General features: G+C 42.6%; 1 protein-coding gene across 1 annotated transcript in view; it reads left to right on the top strand.

Moving 5' to 3' along the window:
- The first annotated feature begins 244 nt into the window (after positions 1–244).
- LOC308315196 (contactin-3-like) overlaps positions 245–20,200 on the top strand; it is a 56,355-nt gene continuing 36,399 nt past the window's right edge. The window contains exons 1-10 of the mRNA XM_080763052.1: positions 245–365; positions 6,102–6,243; positions 6,876–7,011; positions 12,631–12,806; positions 13,539–13,634; positions 13,878–14,081; positions 15,016–15,118; positions 16,700–16,884; positions 18,826–18,962; positions 19,929–20,058. Coding sequence (XP_080619178.1) covers positions 6,189–6,243; positions 6,876–7,011; positions 12,631–12,806; positions 13,539–13,634; positions 13,878–14,081; positions 15,016–15,118; positions 16,700–16,884; positions 18,826–18,962; positions 19,929–20,058 — 1,222 coding nt within the window. The 5' untranslated portion in view covers positions 245–365; positions 6,102–6,188. The remainder of the gene's footprint in view (positions 366–6,101; positions 6,244–6,875; positions 7,012–12,630; positions 12,807–13,538; positions 13,635–13,877; positions 14,082–15,015; positions 15,119–16,699; positions 16,885–18,825; positions 18,963–19,928; positions 20,059–20,200) is intronic.

The following is a 20,200-nucleotide window of genomic DNA, read 5'->3' as shown; positions in this document are numbered from 1 at the left end:
AATCATCCAGTCTCTGCCCAAGAATCATTTACATGTGGAGGTGGTTTGAGAGCGTAAACACGGGGCAGTGTCGAGCGCGATGCCGGGGATATTTCAAATGTGATCCACGAGCAAACTGCGTGGGTGTTGTTTTTTTTGGACGGGAGAGGGAAGCGATATGAAACGCGTGCACATATCCGTCCTCCGCTGCCTATTATTTCTAACTGGCCGTCGGCTCAATTTCACCTGTATGAACGTATTTGTGGTTTTGACCAAATTACGCAAAAAGGCGGTTTCCATGGAGAATATTTCACTCGAGTGTTTTATGAGAACAGCATTTTCTTTCTGCTGCTGGTCTCAAGATATTTCAAGATAAGGCGAGGAAGGTAAGAAAAAAAACCAGCTACCCCTATGAGCGCGCTTAGTGGACGTGCTTTAATAGATACAGACGAAAATGATGATAAATTATGCATGCAATAGTGTTTACGTGCTAGAATATATGTTTATGAATTGATAACCACCATCTGGTATTATATGCCACCACAATGCGGTCTCTACATTGCATAGATACAGTATGTCCCTTTTTTTTGCTAGTAGAATTCCTGTTTTTTTTAGGCTTGGACAACGTGAGACGCAGCATGCCCCCCCAGCTGCAATCAATTCCTCCACACGCATGCATCATTGTAGCCTATTTTCAAGGGCTGTGTATTGACAGAAGAAACATGGCTTTTGTAGATTGGAGGCGGTGTTGTGGTTCAAGAATGGGTGCATGCATGCTATTCTATTCTTCTTCTTAAGACTTAAAGCAATATAAAAAACGCAGTATCCTATTTACCTGCCTAATATACACAGTATACCATTACCAACCCTCATACGACTGTTGTCTCTTAAATCGTCCTATGTGGTACTACAGAATAATTCCCACGAATCCCCAGTCTAGTCTAACCAGCTTCACTTCTCACCTTTTGAAATGTGTTGGCCATTAACCGCAGCCGGGGGACAGTACGACCTGAGGTGGGCAATGGGCATGCATATCATCATGCAGGTGTAAATTGCGTGTTCAGAAATAACTCGGCATAGACGTCCAAGACTCCATGGATGTCTTTCTATTCAAAGCTTTGATCAAGCCTGTATGAGGGAGGAGGGGTGTGTGTGTGTGTGTGTGTGTGTGTGTGTGTGTGTGTGTGTACACTTATCAGATAGTATCTCTTGAGAGGCTAAAGCCCCCCCCCCACACACACACACACACACACGTTCTGCTTTGCAGCATGGACGAACACATCCTGCTTTGCAGCATGCAGGGACTAATTATTGTATAGGCTACCTCCATGTCACCATGTTAATTAAAATAATGTTTGTGAAGAATGCAGCTCCAGAACACTAAGTCCACCGACTCCACCCCCACTCTTAGCAGGCCATTCTGTTGAGGCAGCATGTTACTTGGATACTGGATGAGTGTGGTGCTGTTTTTATGACAGTCTTTCCATTACTTTGTAAGTAGAAATGCATACACTCATTTATTGCTCGAGAATGATTCATCCTAAAAGCTTTCTCACAGTCTTTCTTCATAATAATCACCATTCACCACTAAGAGGTGTGTGTGTGTGTGTGTGTGTGTGTGTGTGTGTGTGTGTGTGTGTGTGTGTGTGTGTGTGTGTGTGTGTGTGTGTGTGTGTGTGTGTGTGTGTGTGTGTGTGTGTGTGTGTGTGTGTGTGTGTGTGTGTGTGCGTGCGTGCGTGTGTCTGTGCGCCGTGCAGGGATGTGTTTTTGTGTACCGGTATGTTGCGTGGATGCAAACATTGGATGCCTCTGTGGTCTGCCATTGACAGTATATGCTTTAATGTACACATTTGTACCTGCATCCCAGTTAGTGATGACTCGCTCACATGATAAATGATTTATTAGGCCTGCATTACAAGGTTCTTGTGGCATCAGCATCACCTTGCTAAACGGTGCATTCCCTGACAAATCTCCATTAGAAATGCATACTACAACATCACAGAACTGACACCACCAGTGTAATGCCTACTGTACCTTCCACAAACATGCACCAATCCCTACTCCTCCTGGTGTGCCGGCAGTTCTCAGACTATATGGGGGCTATCACTGAGGTGTGGCGTGCAGGAGTGTTCTTGAGGAGAGCCATGCAAATCCAATTTTGGAGAGCAAGGAGGAGGAAAAAAAAGACCCGGCAAACATGAAAGGCTGGAAAGGAATCAAATCCTGGCTTAGACACCACGTGTCTCATCATCTGGCATCCAACAATCACGGCAAACAATTTTCACATCCATAAGAAATACTCTGAACTAGACTAGGCCTATAGGATTAGTCCACAAATGAGCCACACACCAGGGTTTAAAATAAGTGTGTGTGTGTGTGTGTGTGTGTGTGTGTGTGTGTGTGTGTGTGTGTGTGTGTGTGTGTGTGTGTGTGTGTGTGTGTGTGTGTGTGTGTGTGTGTGTGTGTGTGTGTGTGTGTGTGTGTGTGTGTGTGTGTCTGTCTGTCTGTCTGTCCTCTCCACACGCCTGTTTCTGCACACATTACCAGCCACCAAAGTATGTGTACAACTATGTCTGGATGACTGCACACCTGCCTTCTGAGTGCACCTGTTGTGTGTGCACACTAATATTTCACAAGTTATATAATTATTCAGTAACTCAGCCCATCTCCTTGGATGGAGCGTCGCAATTTGGAACACATGCTCTAAGCAGACAAGCATTTGCCCTTGATTTTGGACCTGTGTGGATGGAATGGCTTTCTCATCAGGCTGCCTTGACTCGCCCCAGCATGTGAGGAGACACATGCTGCTATGGGTGACTCTAATTGATTGGACAGCACCCAATTCTCCAGGTCCAAGCCTTCCCTAGGCGGACAGAGGGTGACTCCGTCCAAGTGAAGGATCGGCTGAGCCTGGGTGCTGTTCACTTCCCCTAATAGATTGGCACGGGCCTCGTCCCATTATGCCTCAGATATCACCCTCAGACTGGGTGTCTTTTCTCTAGGCTACTGAGTGGCTTTAACACACAGACCCTCTTTGGACTTTCTTAGACCAGGTTCCCAGACTTTAGGCATTCCACCCCTTCTACATCCCATCTGGGATGATGCACTTAACAAAAGTAGCCTATATATATATATATATATAGATAGATAGATAGAGATATTTTATTAATCCCGAAAAAAATATAAGTATGTAGAATAACCACATTGAAGGCATCACACATGCACAAATAATCGCAACACATCTAAATAAATATTCAAGAGAGCACAGAAATGTGCACAGCAAAGTTTTACACAAGGCAAGGATTAGGAAACTGTCTGATTCTTTTGTATAGCACATCAGCAACAAAGTGAAATGTGCTTTATTGTGCTTTAAAAACGTCACTTTTGAATAGCGATGATGCCACTCTGTTCCCGGGTGAGGAGAGGACAGGGACATAATTATGCACAGGGTCACTGGCAGAGGGCCATCATGAGATAAGATGGAGTCCCATTAAATTAAAGAAAATAATTAAAATGACTGAAATTGCAGCTGAAGTGCATTTTCGGTACATTAAGTTGTTAAAATGTTATTTCTTCAACTTTTACCAAAGTTTACAGAGAACATGTTTTAATTGCATGCTTTCACTTTAAAAAATCCTATTTGGTGGTTTAATGATAATAAATAAAAAAGAATAACTATTATTATACATGCATTAAACCACCATTAGATTTATCTTCTTGCATGCATGCACCCCACTTTGGGAATCCCTCTCTTAGACTATAAGGTAGGAGGAACTGGCATGGTACTGTAAATAAATTGTGGTATAATATCAATATTATATTAATAACGTTATATATGAGACAAGATCAGATCTAGGATTTTGGATATTGTGATATGACAGTGTTCTCTTTTCCTGGTTTTAATAACTTAGGCTTTATTTTGTCCTTTCCTTTACATAGATTGTGCATTAAGCCCTAACCACACCAGAGGGTCGCCATGCAACTCCTTGCAACATGCAACTCCTTGCAACCCAATTATTCCCAATGGCATGTTGCAAGGAGTTCCATTGGTGTCGTTTGTTTTGTTGCAAGGAGTTGCGGTGTGGTTTGGGCCTTACATTCCACTCATTAAACACATTCATACTTTGATGGTGGAGGAAATCATGCAAGGCACCAACCTGCACAGCATTGAAACTTGAAAGCAGATTAACCACTATAAGCCTATGCATACATAAAAAATAGCTGATCTACAAACTAAACAAAATGTGAAAAATGTGAAATGTCTATGAAACACAAATCTTCCCTATCACAAAATATTTTCAGATGGGGTGTCCGTGCCGTGGAACCACTCCTTTACAATGTGCATTACATTTATTCACACCGATGGCAGATGAAACCTAGCCTGGTGGAACCACTCCCCCTGCTGGACAACATTTGCATTCTGCCAGAAGGGAGAGTCTGGTCTCTCGGGCAGAGACGATGCACTCCGAACCAATTCTGGTTGGAGCGATATGCGGCTGTATGCGGCCGCTAGAGGCGGGATCAGCACGAGACTTATGACATATTGAAGCTGTACCACAGCGCAAGTAAACACAACCTAACAAGACCACAACACGAAATTATTATGGAGATATCAAATGTTTGTCCCGCTGCTTCCGGTTCATCGCTTCTGCTTGAGAGAGCCCAGATGCATGCAGGAAGAGGGTTGAACTCAATACTGCATGCCGCAATCTGGCAGAGTCAGGTTAGATGAAATCATGCACGGCACCAACCTGCTCATCGGGAAAAGTTATGGGTTCAGTGTCTTGCAAGGACACAGTGCCGGATTTACAGTAGTACTAGGGGCCTCTGGGCTAGACTACATTTCAGGGATCTCCTCGGTGCCGTGCGGCAGCCCCCTCAAAAAGAGAGAGAGAGAGGCAGGCAGGCAGAGACTAGTCGCTGTCCATGGTGCTGAATGAATGCAGCCATACAGCAAAATACCTTTTTTCACAATGTGTGCTGATAATAAAATCGAAATAATAAAAAGGTGGTTGTGTGTGTGTGTGTGTGTGTGTGTGTGTGTGTGTGTGTGTGTGTGTGTGTGCGTGTGCGTGCGTGTGTAAAATACAACGGATTCATATGAAAATCAACCAATAATAATCACCAGTAGGTTACTTATCACTCAAATGCAATCGAGCCAGCAGGCTCGCCTGGAGCCATCTGGCTGCGATTAGGAAACACGGAATTGTCTGACGTGGCTAACCTCAGCCTTAACTATCCAAGCAAGTCCTCTAACCTCATATCAGTCTTAACTGGCCATGTAAGTCCTCTAAGCTCATATCAGTCTTAACCGGCCATGTAAGTCAGTGTCATGATGTTTTTGCTTCGGCGGCAGTAATTTCACTTCCGTGTTTCCTAATTGCAGCCAGTGTACATGCAGTAGGCTCCAGGCGAGCCTGCTGGCTCAGTCGATCACATTCATTTCGAGTGATAAGTAACCTACTGGTCGTGGTAATTATCGGTTGATAACATTCAAAGCGGGTGTAGTGGGAAAATGCCTGACACAGACAGTAGGCAGGCTTCAGACTGGATCAGGCTTTCCACAGCTACCCCACAACACAGCAGGCACTGTCTGCAGTGCAGACAGCAGAGCAGAAGCTCTCAATGTTTAATAATAATACAACTAAATATACAATAACTAAACACAAATCTCACTTGAATTGGATTGCAATACTTTACAATTTCACTGCAGTCCACCCGGGCCTGTAAGGACACTTCGGCAGTAACCCAGAAGGAGATGGGGATCAAGCTGGGCCTCAAACCAGGAACCTGCCGGTTTCCAAGCAAGAAGCCGTTGCCACCCGCCATTTGCCAGCCCACAACATTGTATCAAAATGCGTTGTAGATTTGCAATTTTAGAAAATGTGGATTTGTCGCAATACGATATTAGAGTGTCGTCATTTGTCACACTATCAATACCAAGGTATTTGATAAAAAAATATTGTAATATTTGATTTTGTCATGTCCATACTTTATATCACCCAGCCCTACTCCATGTGATTGATTACTAAGAGGATTATACTTTTTTTATCATCCAGCCTACTATGATACACATGAGCTTGCTGACTTTGGTATTTCCAACGCAATTCTTGTTCCAACAGGTCAAGCTCCCTGGCCTGTTTCAGAGAACCAGAGTGTCATTTCAGAGCTTATTGGATGAGAGTCTCATTTGCCCTTGGCTGCCAAAGATGACGTTGCCATGGAAACAGATTCTACTGTTATCAATCATCGACTGTCTGGCAGGTAAAACGTCTTTCTATATGTGTAATGATTCTTTTGCGCAAGGAAGGACGTTTACAATCCTGCAATGTCTAAAGAGATGAAAATTGTGTCACCATGCAATTGATGGGGTGCTACATGAGTTTTTAGAGGCACAACTCTCCATATTGACTTCCACTCACAATAAGGGTTCAATCCATTTCTGAGTTTTGCCTGGAGAAGCATTTGCCATTTATCGTGTTATTAAGTCCATGTCTTTACTAATACCGTAATTCTAGAGATTGCTTCCTGTGATTGGTTGGAAGCTGGTGTTTCATTCTTTGCTGTGATTGGAGAAGGTGTGCCATTCTGCGCTGTGATTGGATAGAAAATCATTCTTTCAGAGGACAGGACATTTTGTACAGTAGTACTACCAATACTTTGGGTGCTCATATCCCCGAACGGGTATGGAGTAGTACTATATAATGAACCAACTAGACAAGTTGAATTAACTCATCAGAGGGCCGCTGAGACATCCCTATACTAACCAACAGCAGAATGTCACGCTCATTGACTGGTGGGGATTACTTTAAGGTAAATGTATGCTTTGTCATGCAACGATATTGGGCCCATTTGAACACTGGGCCCATTTGGACTTTACTGTGTACTTCTGACAGAATGTCTGGATAGTGGATCGTACCATGGTCCAAGATGGAGGATGGAACCGGGGGACTTGTTCATCCCAATTGATGCGATAGAGGAGGAGGCAACTCTGACCTGTGATGCTAAGGGGACCCCGCTCCCTCAGTACAGGTATGTAAGGATTACATTCTGGCTCCATTTCCCTACACGTCGTGGACCATGGTATTAAAGTGCTTACAGAGTGAAAGTCTCGGAGCCTGGGACAGATAATGTATAGCGAATATTATGCTATGACCTTTTACACGTTGGTTTTGTCAGATTTATAATAATAAGAAATAATTGCTGCAGTTGGTCTTTCAAATATTGTCTAAGTTAAAGATATAAATCTATAAATGATATACTGGAGCTAGCTATGTTTTATGTTATAATTATCTACAGTGAATGGTCCTCATTCACAATAGACACTTTTGGTGGCTGATTTTACAGCTTTCTCCTCATCTTACAGATCACATTCATTTGATTAGTGGCTTATGAATTCCCAGATTATGTTCTGTATGTGTAATAAGCATGGACTTAGGCTGTCTCCTTTATTAATTTCCCATGAAATTAGGATAAAGTGCAAGTAGGAATACTAAGCGTTGAGCTTCATTATGGCTTCAGTGATTCATATTGACTCACATACTGCCAATCTGTCTCTTGTCTCGCCAGATAGTATCTGAAGTGACACATGTGTAGCATCTTAATGACTGTTGGCTCTTATAAAACACTATGAAACCAGCCTCTGTTGCTAGAGACTGGCCTAACGCTAACAGCCATTGATTAGAAGCATCTTTTGTGTTCAGTGGTGGAATTGCTTCGGCGCGGCCAGCGCAGACGTGCTGAATAATAGCGGTGCGGTGTGCGTACATTCATTATCGCAGCTAAGACAAGGTATTTCCGTGCACTGATTAAAGCCAAGATGAGCATGTCTAGCGCGGCATCTTTTCAAGCTGGCTGTGCTGGGCTCCGCATGCCCTCGGCACCTCTCCGGCTCCTCTCTTGAAGTGTAAATGGGCTTACACTAGCTGCTCTGTCCTCTCCTCTCGTTTCCCTCCCTCTGCCAGCCCTGTCACTCACTCAGTAGATGGAATTCCCATCACCATGTGAGTGTTGCAGCATAATGGTAGAAAAGACATGTGTTATACACACTACCCTGCTTTTTCCACATTGGACGTTGGGCGCAATGCAGTATTAGTTTCTTTTCACTCTTTGTCAACAGGAAACGTAATTTAGTTGCTGTTCAAGGTTTTGCCTTACCCGGGTCAAGAAGCTATTACTGCAGAAGAATCTGGTTTATGTGTGGTCAGACAGTTAGTAAGCAAGGTTCCAGCAAAACTGGCGTTCTGCAGATAGCCCTAGATAGCCCTAGATTGCCATGAATTGCAACTTGTCCGTTTAAAATGCAAACGTTTGATTTTGGCAATATGTCCTATGTTCACCGTTGAACAATTATGCTTCAGAGAGGGACGAAAAGAGGTGTTAATGTTGACTCAAACTATTAACACATAGACTGCTACAGGTTCTAGCGGACCCTGGCTTACTGGTGCTGAAGGCTTAACATGGGCTTTTTGAACTTTTTGGGGGGCCCACAGCGAGGGGCCTCTTATAGCGAGAATCACAATCGCATAAATAAAAAGAAAGCCCAACTTGTCCACTTCAATTTAAAAAAAAAATTATGATTCTACCATCTTCCATTCTGGAGATATTGACCTTTTTCTAACACCTGCTTTTGCCTGCACGCTGCTTGTGAAAAAAAACAACAGAGATATGGAGGCCTGAAGTTGACAGACATTTCAGTTCAGTTTTTTTAGTTCAAAAGACCGATATAAAATTGAGCACAAATAATATCCTATACAAACCATATACCGAATGAAAGCCCTGAATGTCTACTTTTAGGAGGAAAACAGTACACATTGTACACATATACAGTTTGTCACTAATTGGCTATTGAATGCAGCTTGCGCCCACCAGAGAACTTTAGAGAAGGCATGGACCCGAAGAACTATTATTCACAAAATAAGGCCTATAGCGACATGTACATACTATATACCGTATGAAACAGTAGACTCTCTGCTTTCATAAGAAAAATACCACCCAGAAAAATCACACCCCTGTGAAGTGAGCAGTGCAATTGCACTGCTCACTTCACAGGGGTGTGATTTTTATTATTATTACAGTATTAGTATTTTTCTTATGAAAGCAGAGAGTCGACTGTTTCATACGGTATATAGTATGTACATGTCGCTATAGGCCTTATTTTGTGAATAATAGTTATTCAGGCCCATGCCATCTCTAAAGTTCTCTGAAAAAGATAATTTTAGAGAGCATGGACCTAACAACTAAATATTCACAAAATAAGGCCTATAGCGACATGTACATACTATATACCGTATGAAACAGAATACTCTCTGCTTTCATAAGAAAAATACTAATACTGTAATAATAATAGAAATCACACCCCAGTGAAGTGAGCAGTGCAATGTTGCACTGCTCACTTCACAACATTGCACTGCTCACTTCACAGGGGTGTGATTTTTATTATTACGAGTAAGACGCGCGAACGCGGAAGGCGAACGCAGATCGTAAATTGCAATAACAATTAGAATAAATTACAGACATGATCTGCAGGGTGTCATAGTTAGTGCTTGGACCACGCCAGCTCCATATATGGTCACAAAAGACGCCATCACACTCATGTCACCATGACTCAGCCATAACCATATAAGGAGTCCCCAAAGCAGGACCACGCCATCACACTCATGTCACCATGACTCACAAATCACTCAGCTCCATATATGGGCACAAAAGGGCCAGGTCCACATATACAGTAAGCGGGACAGACAGACACACACACACACACACACACACACACACAGACAGACAGACAGACAGACAGACGTGATCTGCTAGGTCTCATAGTAAGTGCTCATTGCATTCGCAATTACAGTATTAGTTTTTTTCTTATGAAAGCAGAGAGTCTTGATGCACATTATCTGATCATAAAACGGACTTGGAAACTTTCTTCAATCGTAGCCCCATATGTGCCCTCTCCCTACGCTCATTGAACTCATTCTGTGATTCGAGCTACAAACAATCGCAGTAACGGGGGGGGGGGGGGGGGGGCAACTAGGCTTTGAGGAAATGATCTTGCATAATCAACATTATTGTCGATTGTCGTGTGCCGCTCCAAACATGTCCAGACATACCACTAACCTCATCGATCCAGTCTCGCGTATCTATAAGGTGAGACGCGAGACTGGATCGGATTGTGTCTGGACATGTTTGGGAAAAAAAACAAGAAAAACAACGAGATGGATGCGGCAGCAGCAGAAGCAGCACGTCAACGTATTTGGAAGAAAAAAAACGAGAAAGCACCACCTGTCGTTGCAAGACAAACACCCGTATGTTGCTGATAGACAGATAATAATCGATCCGATTTTGTCCTGCCGTTCATTTTATCACATTAGGTGCAGGGCAGGCTGCTCGACGGTGAGTTTATAATAGCCTGTTGTAACGAGAAAGGGGGATGGATTGGATGGTTGGATGCGAGCAGCGCAGCAGCAGTACGGCTTGCGATCAGCGACCAACGTATCATGGCGGGCCCTCGATAATGATGTGCAATCTGTCCATGACTAACTCCACATGTGTCTGGCAAACGTTACGTTATGAAATCAAATGCCGATCGTTGCAGGTTTATATACGGGCAGAGAGCAAATCGCGTTGTATCTTGTTCCGAGAATCAGAGTGCAAGCCTTGCAGTTGAAAGCAGTGGGGACTCGGGAGTGGGGGGGGAACTGCCAATGCGATCCAAGAGGAAGAGACCCCCCCCCCCACCATTCTCCCTCGGGAGAAACCATGTAGAAACAGGAGGGGAGGGGGAATCGAGTGTATTCACACAAACAAGAGCATTGTCCCATCCATTTTAGGTCCCCTGACATCTGCGTTGGTCTATGCCGGACGGCCGTCTCCAATACGTCGTACGTCCTCGCATAGACCAACCAATAGGCGGTGCCAGACGCTTCTCAGACCAACACCTCTTTTCAGCAGGGGGGGGTTTTAACTCTTTTTAGAGCCGATCGGTGTTACATTATGAGTTGTCCGGGCGCAAATATAGTTGAACTATAGTAATCAATAAAAAAACGTTTTTTGGACCATAAAACGTATAAAAACGTTATGCGCTTCTTGCGCTTGGCTATAATAAAACGTTTAAAAACGCTTTCAGCATTCTATGAGTTAACACACATTCACATGCACACACTCACTCACGCACTCACTCACGTACGTACGTACGTACACACGCACGCACGCACGCGCGTCGCACGCACACACGCACACACACACACACACACACACACACAGGAAACAGGTTTCTGAGTGTTCTAAATGCAATGCCTATAAATCAAAGAGAGAAATACGTTTCGACAGGAGATATTTACAGCCTTCTGTATGTGCCTAGTCTCACTCTCCTTAAGTGACACACTAACTGCCTCATGTGCTTCTCAAAGTTGACGTTGGTACATGGTAGGATTTACCTTGCATGCCCAAAAGGCCACGCTGCCAAGGGCTCTTGAGCTTAGGAAGAACGTGTGGAATATGGCAGTGAGCACTTGTCAACGTTGAGAGGTTTTGACATTTTCTTTAAGAAATTATTCAGTATAGTTATAGAAATAATTCAGTAAGTATAGTCCTGAAAGCTTTTACAAAGTTGTCCCTGTTGCCCTTTAGTAAACAGTAAAGTGCATTTGTAACTTTGAGAGTGTACTAATGTAACCAAAATACCAAATGGACCTGTAACAGGTGAATTTAGTAACATTTGTAGTTTGTATTCTTTCAGAGTTAAATTAACACTGTGGAGGACTTTATAGTGTAGATAAAAGATGGAGCAGAGAGCTCTGTTTGAGAAAGCAGAGCAGAGAGCTCTGTGTGAGAAAGCAGATGTGCTGTCGTTGCCAGAAGCAGTTCCTATTCCACCTTGGCACACTCACCCCAACCATTGCTGACACTTCACCGTCGTCTTCAGAAGTAGGTGCTAAGAGAAGCATTCTTTCAAGTGAACCTTTTTAACTTCAGGTAGTAATTATCTTTTGTGCACAAGCGTTGGTACAAAGACAGCCCTAGATAGCCTGAATTGCAACTTGTCCGTTTAAAATGCAAACGTTTGATTTTGCAACAATGGAAATCAGAATCTAGCCGTCTGTTTCAAGCAGTGGATTAGAGCCTTCATGGGCAATGTGCTACACATGAAGAGAATTCGGTATGCAATCGACAAAAAAAGATCACGTCTTCCTGAAAATGTGGCAGCCTCTGTTGGATAGGTGGTCGGTCTCCTGGAGTGCTCGAGGTGGCCCCTTGAGAACAGTATGACTATGGGTTAAGCATACTCTGTGTATAATTCTACCAACAAGCATATCACATGCTGTATCACTCCCCCCCCCCCCCCCCCCCCCTGTTTTTACCTGCTTCTTATTTATTTGCACTCTTTTTACGGAACGGGGTTGAGTGTTTTTTCTTTTTTCTTTCTTTTTCTGAAAACTATAAGGGTTTCTTTCTATCATTGGCTGTTTACCTTATCCTCTGACATTCCTTCAATAACAATTATGTTACAAATAAAATGCTAAAGCCACACAGACCTTCCTCCAACAGAGTTGTGTTCTTGAGCTTGCCTCCCCCTGTCAGCCAACCTTGGTGGTCGGTGAGATAGGAATGGACGGCGTGTTTTGGCAGCAGCTGATGGTGTCTTTGCCCTCACAGATGGTCACTGAACGGGACACTCATAAATCTGGGCCTGGATCTTCGACGGCGTCTGTCTGGGGGCAACCTCATTATAAGGAGCCTGGACCGGTACCAGGATGCTGGGATGTACCAATGTATGGCCTACAACACTGTGGGCGCCATTCTCAGCAGGAGAGCAAGTCTACAGTTTGCTTGTAAGTTGTGTTAGGGCAGGGAGTTATGGACAGAATCAAGTATCACAGTTATTTCTGACCAAATACCTCAATGTCGATATTGGGACGATAATTTATATTTTTTTACATTCCCGCTAATATTAGACAAGTATAAAATAAGGCGATAAGCGATCATATCACAATATTTCTCTATCCTTATCCAAAATCCCAGATGATAAGTAGTCTCATCATATACGATAGCAAGCAATTTTATATTGATATATTTCCCCAGGTACAGGTGTTTATACACTACACATCGTGATTTCAAATGGTCTTGAATGTGCTTGTAACTGCTCTTGTTTTCGTGGAAGTAATATGTTTTCATAGGCATGGGTCCCAGAGGGACAGGGAAAATGTTTCTTTCTGTATTGAAAAGCTTATTGAATGAAGGTATTTGATAATTGAACACGCTGTGTATTTGAGTTGATAATTATATATATTACAACGCCCTGTACTTTTATGTAGCCTAGCCTTGGGTACTTCGAATAATGTACAGTATGTTCTCACACCCTCCATCTCTCTTGAGCATTACAGCACTTAATTATCATTATGAAATTATCATTCATAGAATGATAAATAATTGTGGACGACAATTTCCTCTAATCATATGGTCTTGTATGAGTGTCTTCTAAGGCATTTACTTGATTCCAATTCCCTTGTGTGATTTTCTATAAGATTATGTAATGACCTTTGTCACCTCCCTCCCTCCTTTAGACTTGGATCATTTTAGAGTCCACACCAGAAGTGCGGTCTCTGTGCGAGAAGGTCAGGGAGTGGTGTTACTTTGTGGAACACCCACACACTCAGGAGGTGAAGTAACTCTTTTTGCATTCTACTATCTACAATACATTTTTATAAAATATTATTTAATCATTCAAACAATGTTATACCTGGAGCTTGTACTATTTTCGTTGAAGAGATTTGGTGTGGAGGGAAATAATAGAGGATCTAGTATAGAGCCCCGGGGCGACTCCGGGCAACTAGGGTTTAACTGGTTAATCACATTCTATTTAAAATTTCTAGTCATTGCTAATTGATCGTTCTCCCTTCTAGACCTTACTTATGCATGGGTCTTCAATGAGTACCCATACTTTGTTCAGCAAGACAATCGACGCTTTGTCTCCCAGGAGACGGGAAACCTGTACATTGCCAAGGTGGAGACCTCTGATGTGGGCAACTACACGTGTGTGGTGATGAACAGTATCACAAAGGGCAAAGTTCATAGTTCACCTACATCGTTGATCCTCAGGACAGATGGTAAGATTAAAAATGGATTTCCATAATGTATTAAAATAAGTATATTCAGCCGTCTAATGAGGGTATTCTTTTTTAATAATAACGTATTTTCCGTCCTATATTTGATGAAGTTAACATGACTCCCAGGTTGCTAATGGTAGTGAATAAATCCTTGCAGCAGGATCTAGGCCAGTAAACAAACAACCTGTACGTTTTCTATGCTGACGTTGCATGCCCATAATTCTCTCTCTGTTCAAAAGCATTCCCTGTGCTTTCATGTGAATTCACCCAGCAGTTGTGCATACCAATAGATTGCTCTATTTTCTGTTATGATTAAAAAATAACACATTGCCTTTTTGGATGAATTAAACATTAACCAGCAATTGATACACTGAGAAAAGATGTTCTCATAACGACTATTCTAAAAATATATTTTTTTTATATATCGAATCTGCTACCAAGCCTGATTCCTGTCTGGTTTCACAGAATATGGATATAAATTATTAAAAATTATATTATAATACTTGAACTTACATACATTGGATACGGTATCTAGCATACTACCTAGAAGTGGTTTGAATAATTTGTTCACTTCACACATACGTGACTACTAGTGACTACACATTTAAAGCCCCAGACATAGTCCGTTTTCACTTACGTTGTGGTGAGATAATGCACTCCGTCCGTTACGTTGCCCATACATAGTGCCCTGCGTTTCTGGCCTCCGTCTTTTGAACTGTTATGTGCAATCATTCTCGACTCTGTAAAGCACTTAAGAGGTGTAGTTCTTTCAAGTTCACCGAGAGAGAATGTTGGCTCATGTGGCTTCTTTTCTATTGCCTCTGTTATTTTTTAACTATGCTATTGCTATTGTTTGGTAAATAATGCAAGCCATACTGCTTGTGAGTCATGAATAATGGAAGAGTGAACATGTACTTGTGCTTGCACTTGATAGGAGTGATGGGTGAATATGAGCCGAAAATAGAAGTTCATTTCCCAGACAATGTACCCGCCGCCAAAGGATCAACCATAACACTGGAGTGTTTCGCCCTCGGGAAGTAAGCATGGATTTCTTGAACCATGTTTTCAATCTTTCTCTTTGTCTTTCATTCCAGTCAATGAATCCTGGGATTTCTATTGTGTATTGTAATGTCACTTTTACATATCCGAAACATGCTTCTTTCCAGAAAGACTTTTCCCTTTATTCATAGTTGAAATCAGTTCAAATAGGTTTAAAGCCGCGTCAAACCCCGATAGAGCTCTTCACGGACCCCCGATTCCGAAGATACCCCAGAGCAGGGGTTCCCAACCACTGGTACAGAGGAGTCGCCCAAAAAAGGGGAAAAACAGACAAAAATGTTATGAAATATTTGTGACCAGATATGACTGAGAGCCTGCCATCGCGCAACCTCCAGCTTTTCACCAGCGGAGAAAAACATTTTTTTTCTTTTTTTATCCAAAATGAGTTAATAGCACAGGCAGACTCTTCACATACTAGAGCATGTCTGAAATAAGTGTCAGAGCTGAAATCGAAATGTAAAAATAAATGCTTAAACATAGGTGTAATGTTAGAGACCACAGAAGTGAACCTTTCAAGCCTGTTTTGTTTTCTCAACTCGCTGTTTTCTGCAAGACATGACTCTATAAGCCATATTTCCAAAACTGGTGGGTCAAACTGAACAACCAATATGTCAATTTGAAGCTATAAGTCTTGGTTGAAATAGGCTCTGCAGCCGTGCTGAAATGAGCATGACAGCAGCACACCTAGCCGTTAATAGAACATTTGAATTTTGAGAACGGATTAATCACATTACAAATATCATCAGTTGTGCTGATTAGTGATTAGACAGTTTTGTCAGAGCAGCAGTATTATTTGCTTAGGAATGAAACAAAAAGGGCAGGTATATGCTCCTGTATTTTAACATCAGTTATTATGGTGGTACATGGAGAGCCAAATATTTTCTGAGGTGGTTCTTCAGTATAAAAAGGTTGGGAACCAATTCCCCAGAGGACCCGAGATCCGCACGGGTGGGATCCGTGTTTTAGCAGAATCACACGGTACCGGGTCGGAATCAGCCGTGTATCCCGCGGAACTAGGGGCTGTTTATCATTATGTGTAAGACCTGAGTGGATCCGAGAAGCACCGTACTACTGTGTGATCGTGTGTGTAGTCTGTGGAGTGACCGTGACGCACTGCACTGGTGAAAGAGAAACACAAGGAAGTGCTGTTTAACTTGTGCGATGTTTTAGGCTGGTTTAGGATCAGATTACTGCAGCCTTGCAGTGCAAAAAATGAACAAAAAAGAGCTACCCAATGCATGGTTAGCGTAGGCTACCATACTGCTAGGAAACCAGCTGCCACTAACTGCCATGCTGATTTGAACTGAAAACACTGCCAGTGTATAATCATTGATTACTCGTCAGGGACAAAATTGTCACGGGTCCATCCGGGTTTGGTTTCCTTATTTGAAAATGTTTTCAGAATGGGCGGAATCAGATCAAATTTCACAGATCCATTTCGGGTTCGGGACCATTTTCTTGGACCCGTGAAGAGCTCTATTTCCTTCAGCCAGGGTCGTAAAGCTTTAAAGGGAATTTAAAGGAAGACTCAACTGAGGTTTACTTCCCCTGTCTTCCAGCCCTGTCCCAGAGATCACCTGGAAGAGAGCCAACGGTGTTCCTTTCCCCAGCAAAGTCAAGATGAAGTACTCAAATGCCGTGCTGGAGATTCCCAGTTTCCAGCAGGATGACACAGGGGGCTATGAGTGTGTGGCTGAAAACAAGATGGGCAAGAACACAGCCACCGGCCGAATAGCCTTCTACGGTACTGTGATGCCCATGAAGTGGAACACCTACTGTACAGTACTACACTCACTGCACCTGTGTTATTGTTAAGATACTACTAGATATTTCAAAGGGTGGGCACATTTGATTTTGTACAGTACCTCGTTTTAAAACATTTTGTTATGTTGGTAGTTACACTTGTGATTGTGTGGCATGGTAAAAACTAGAGCTGGCACGATAAATTCATCAAATACACCAGTAAGTTTTATTCATTATATCACAAAAACAATGCAATTATGCCAAATTAACATATATATACTACATACCGGTACTGTAGATACATTGCCAAAAAAAACCTAAACGCAAATAACAAGATACATTTACAACACACACAATGTAAAAGTAACAATAAAAGACCAAGGAATAAAATAACAAGTAAACCCACCCCTCCCAGGAGGATCAATCAACGATGTCACGAAAAGCAGGTTTGCCAAACACCATTGTATACCTGTGCAAAATTACCACTACCGTGTAAGGGCAGCCTAAATCAAGCTTATCTGCAATGTGAGACCATACGACCATAATGTTTTTCGGCAACCATACTCCAAAATGAGGAAACCTTCAGACACTTCCGTCCCAAACCATAAGTTATGAAAGAAGGTACCAAAATTATTTCAACGTAAAAAGTGCAGTTGGAACCAAACTGTCCCAGCCTTAGAGTATATATGAATAGAGACGGCACCCAGAGGAAACCCTGAGGCGAAATGGACATAGTGGCCGCTGCATTGGAGCGCTGGGCCAAACACATGAACACGCTGGTCCGTTGACTATCATTGCGCACGTTCATGATGGCACGTGAACGCTGAACGCATGCAATGATAGTCAACGGCCAGGGCGTTCATGTGTGTCAATCCCAGAATGCACTCTGTTCCTACCCGGAAGGAGGAGTGAAATCGCCTCATGCTCTTTTGAGCAACTTACTGCAAGTGGATGGGAGGAGAAATCCGGTGCCGTCTCTATTAATATATACTCTAAGGTCCCAGCACACTAATTAGTCCAAGTTGGGTATGTCATGTCTCCATAAAGTATCTACAGATAGGGATCCATAATTAGATTCTAATACAAAAGCATATAGTGTGGAAATATGACCTCTATCTAATAAATGCAGGTTGTGCAGCCAGAGCAGCCTAAAAACAGAGTAGCTTGCCTTTCAGTGCCTTCTGTCTTGATGTTGCCAGGCCGGTCCATCTTAGATTCATCCAATTTGACAGTGGGGGAAAGCAACAACTGTCTCGAGCATTTATCTGCTTCAAATAGACTTTTTCCCTATTGGCACATAGAGCGCATAAACACCAAGGTGTACCGACGCAACACGCGGAAAGCTGTGCAAGGGCAAAAAAACAATGCTCCATTCCCATTGAAAAGCATTAGCAGAATCCACCGCATAGGCAGAATCAAAGTTCGGTGTGACTGTATCCTCATGTTAACACAATTGTAACCATTTTCTCATAAAGTCCCTGCAATTTTTTGCTGTACGTATGCAAAAGGCAAAAACTTGGGTTTGTTTGTGTAGTGGGCTGAGAAAGAGGTGAAGCTAATTATGCATAGTACCATGGCGGTGGGGTGATAGCTTAGTATCCATCATCACAGCTTCCTGCTCCCTGGTGCTTCGCACTGTAACATCTGGTGCTAATCTCGAATTGCCACAGGGTGGTGACACATTTAAGAGATGCAACTCTATAAAAAAATTAAAACAAAGTGGTACCCTACATTCACTCCTCTCTATTTGCCAAGTGGGCAACTCTTTAAAGTAGAAAATGGCTCCTCCTGACTCTTACGATCTGCATTGATTCAAACTGTCAGTCTGCAAACACCCTCCTCAGGCAGTATCACATTGGCTCCAACACATTCAGTGAGGGAGTCAGTCCATCCACCCGTCTCTCTCAGGCATATGAGTCTAATCTATTTGTGTTCCCTTTAGCCAAACCTCAGTGGATACAGACGATGAAGGACACAGCACTGGCCATAGAAGAGAGGCTGTACTGGGAGTGTAAAGCCAATGGCAAGCCCAAGCCCTCCTACACATGGCTGAAGAACGGCCAATCACTGGACTTAGAGGTAAAAAAATCACACCTGTGTGAAGTGAGGGGCGCTCTAATCACCGGACATCATCGTACATCATCATCAAGAATGGTGGTCACTTATTGGCCAAGGGTTCCCGCCGACATACATTTGCTGATTTGCTCAGACACATATGATGTAAATTCTCCGTTCATTGTCAATGGCATTTTTTATGTTTGTTCAACACAAATATTAGAGCTGTATAGGCCTATAGGAGAAAAAAACACAAAGGTGTGTTCTCGTTTTATAATCACACACTCACGTTATATTTCATAGGCCTATATGTCTGCTCATTCTGTTATATATTTTTAAGACAGATCATTATAGCATGGAACAGATTTCTCATTTGGAGTACAAGGCACAGTGACATTAAATCCAGCAGGTGTGTGTGAGTCACACGTGTAAGTGCCTTGGTCGACGCGTGTCGTGAACGATGTGACTGAGCTTTTCTCTGTTCTACTCCTCCTCGGCGCGTTACAGCCAGAGTCTTGAGTGGATCAGTGAGTGCAGTGCCCAGGAGGCCACTATATTTCATCGGAATGGGGCCAGCGGTTGTTTTCATTATTCATGCTACATGGTCAAGCTTCTCCAGCTTGAGGGACAATGGGCTTAATCTACTGTGAAATGTACACAGTAGCAAGCATAACTCAGTTTCTGTCGCGTGGTATCCTCTTTGTTTCTCAACTTGAGCACAACACTGATTCTGCCCTGTTGGTATGTTCTGTGCTAGATTGCACCTCACTTGGATAGTAGTCACTGCATGGTATCATAGAATATATATGTTGTATGTATATACATATACACATATATATATATATATATATGTAAGAGAAACAATACAGAAATAATTCATTAAAGATAGACTTGGATAAAATAATTATATTCTAATTCCGCCAGAATGAATGTATTTTGTAGTGTTTTAGAATTAAATTCAGTTGCATTCTATCCTCCTTGACTTATCAGGAAAGAGTCCATATTGACGATGGAGTCCTCTCTGTGTCTGTCCTGATGCTCTCCGACACCGGAATGTACCAGTGTGTGGCCGAGAATAAACATGGCGTCATATATTTCAGCGCTGAGCTCATGGTTTTAGGTAAAATAGCCTTTTCTTATCTTCTGTGCAAATCCCAAAGTTGATGTAACCAAAGCATCGCAAAGGTCACCTTACTGTCATTCTAAAGGTTGTCTGGATTAATGGATAATGGGTTCCGTGAGATTGGTGTTGTGGGGTCAAA

This window comes from Protomyctophum bolini (genome assembly GCF_963924005.1).
Source record: "Protomyctophum bolini genome assembly, chromosome: 5".
Lineage (NCBI taxonomy): Eukaryota > Metazoa > Chordata > Actinopteri > Myctophiformes > Myctophidae > Protomyctophum > Protomyctophum bolini.
This window is presented reverse-complemented; position numbering and strand designations above follow the sequence as displayed.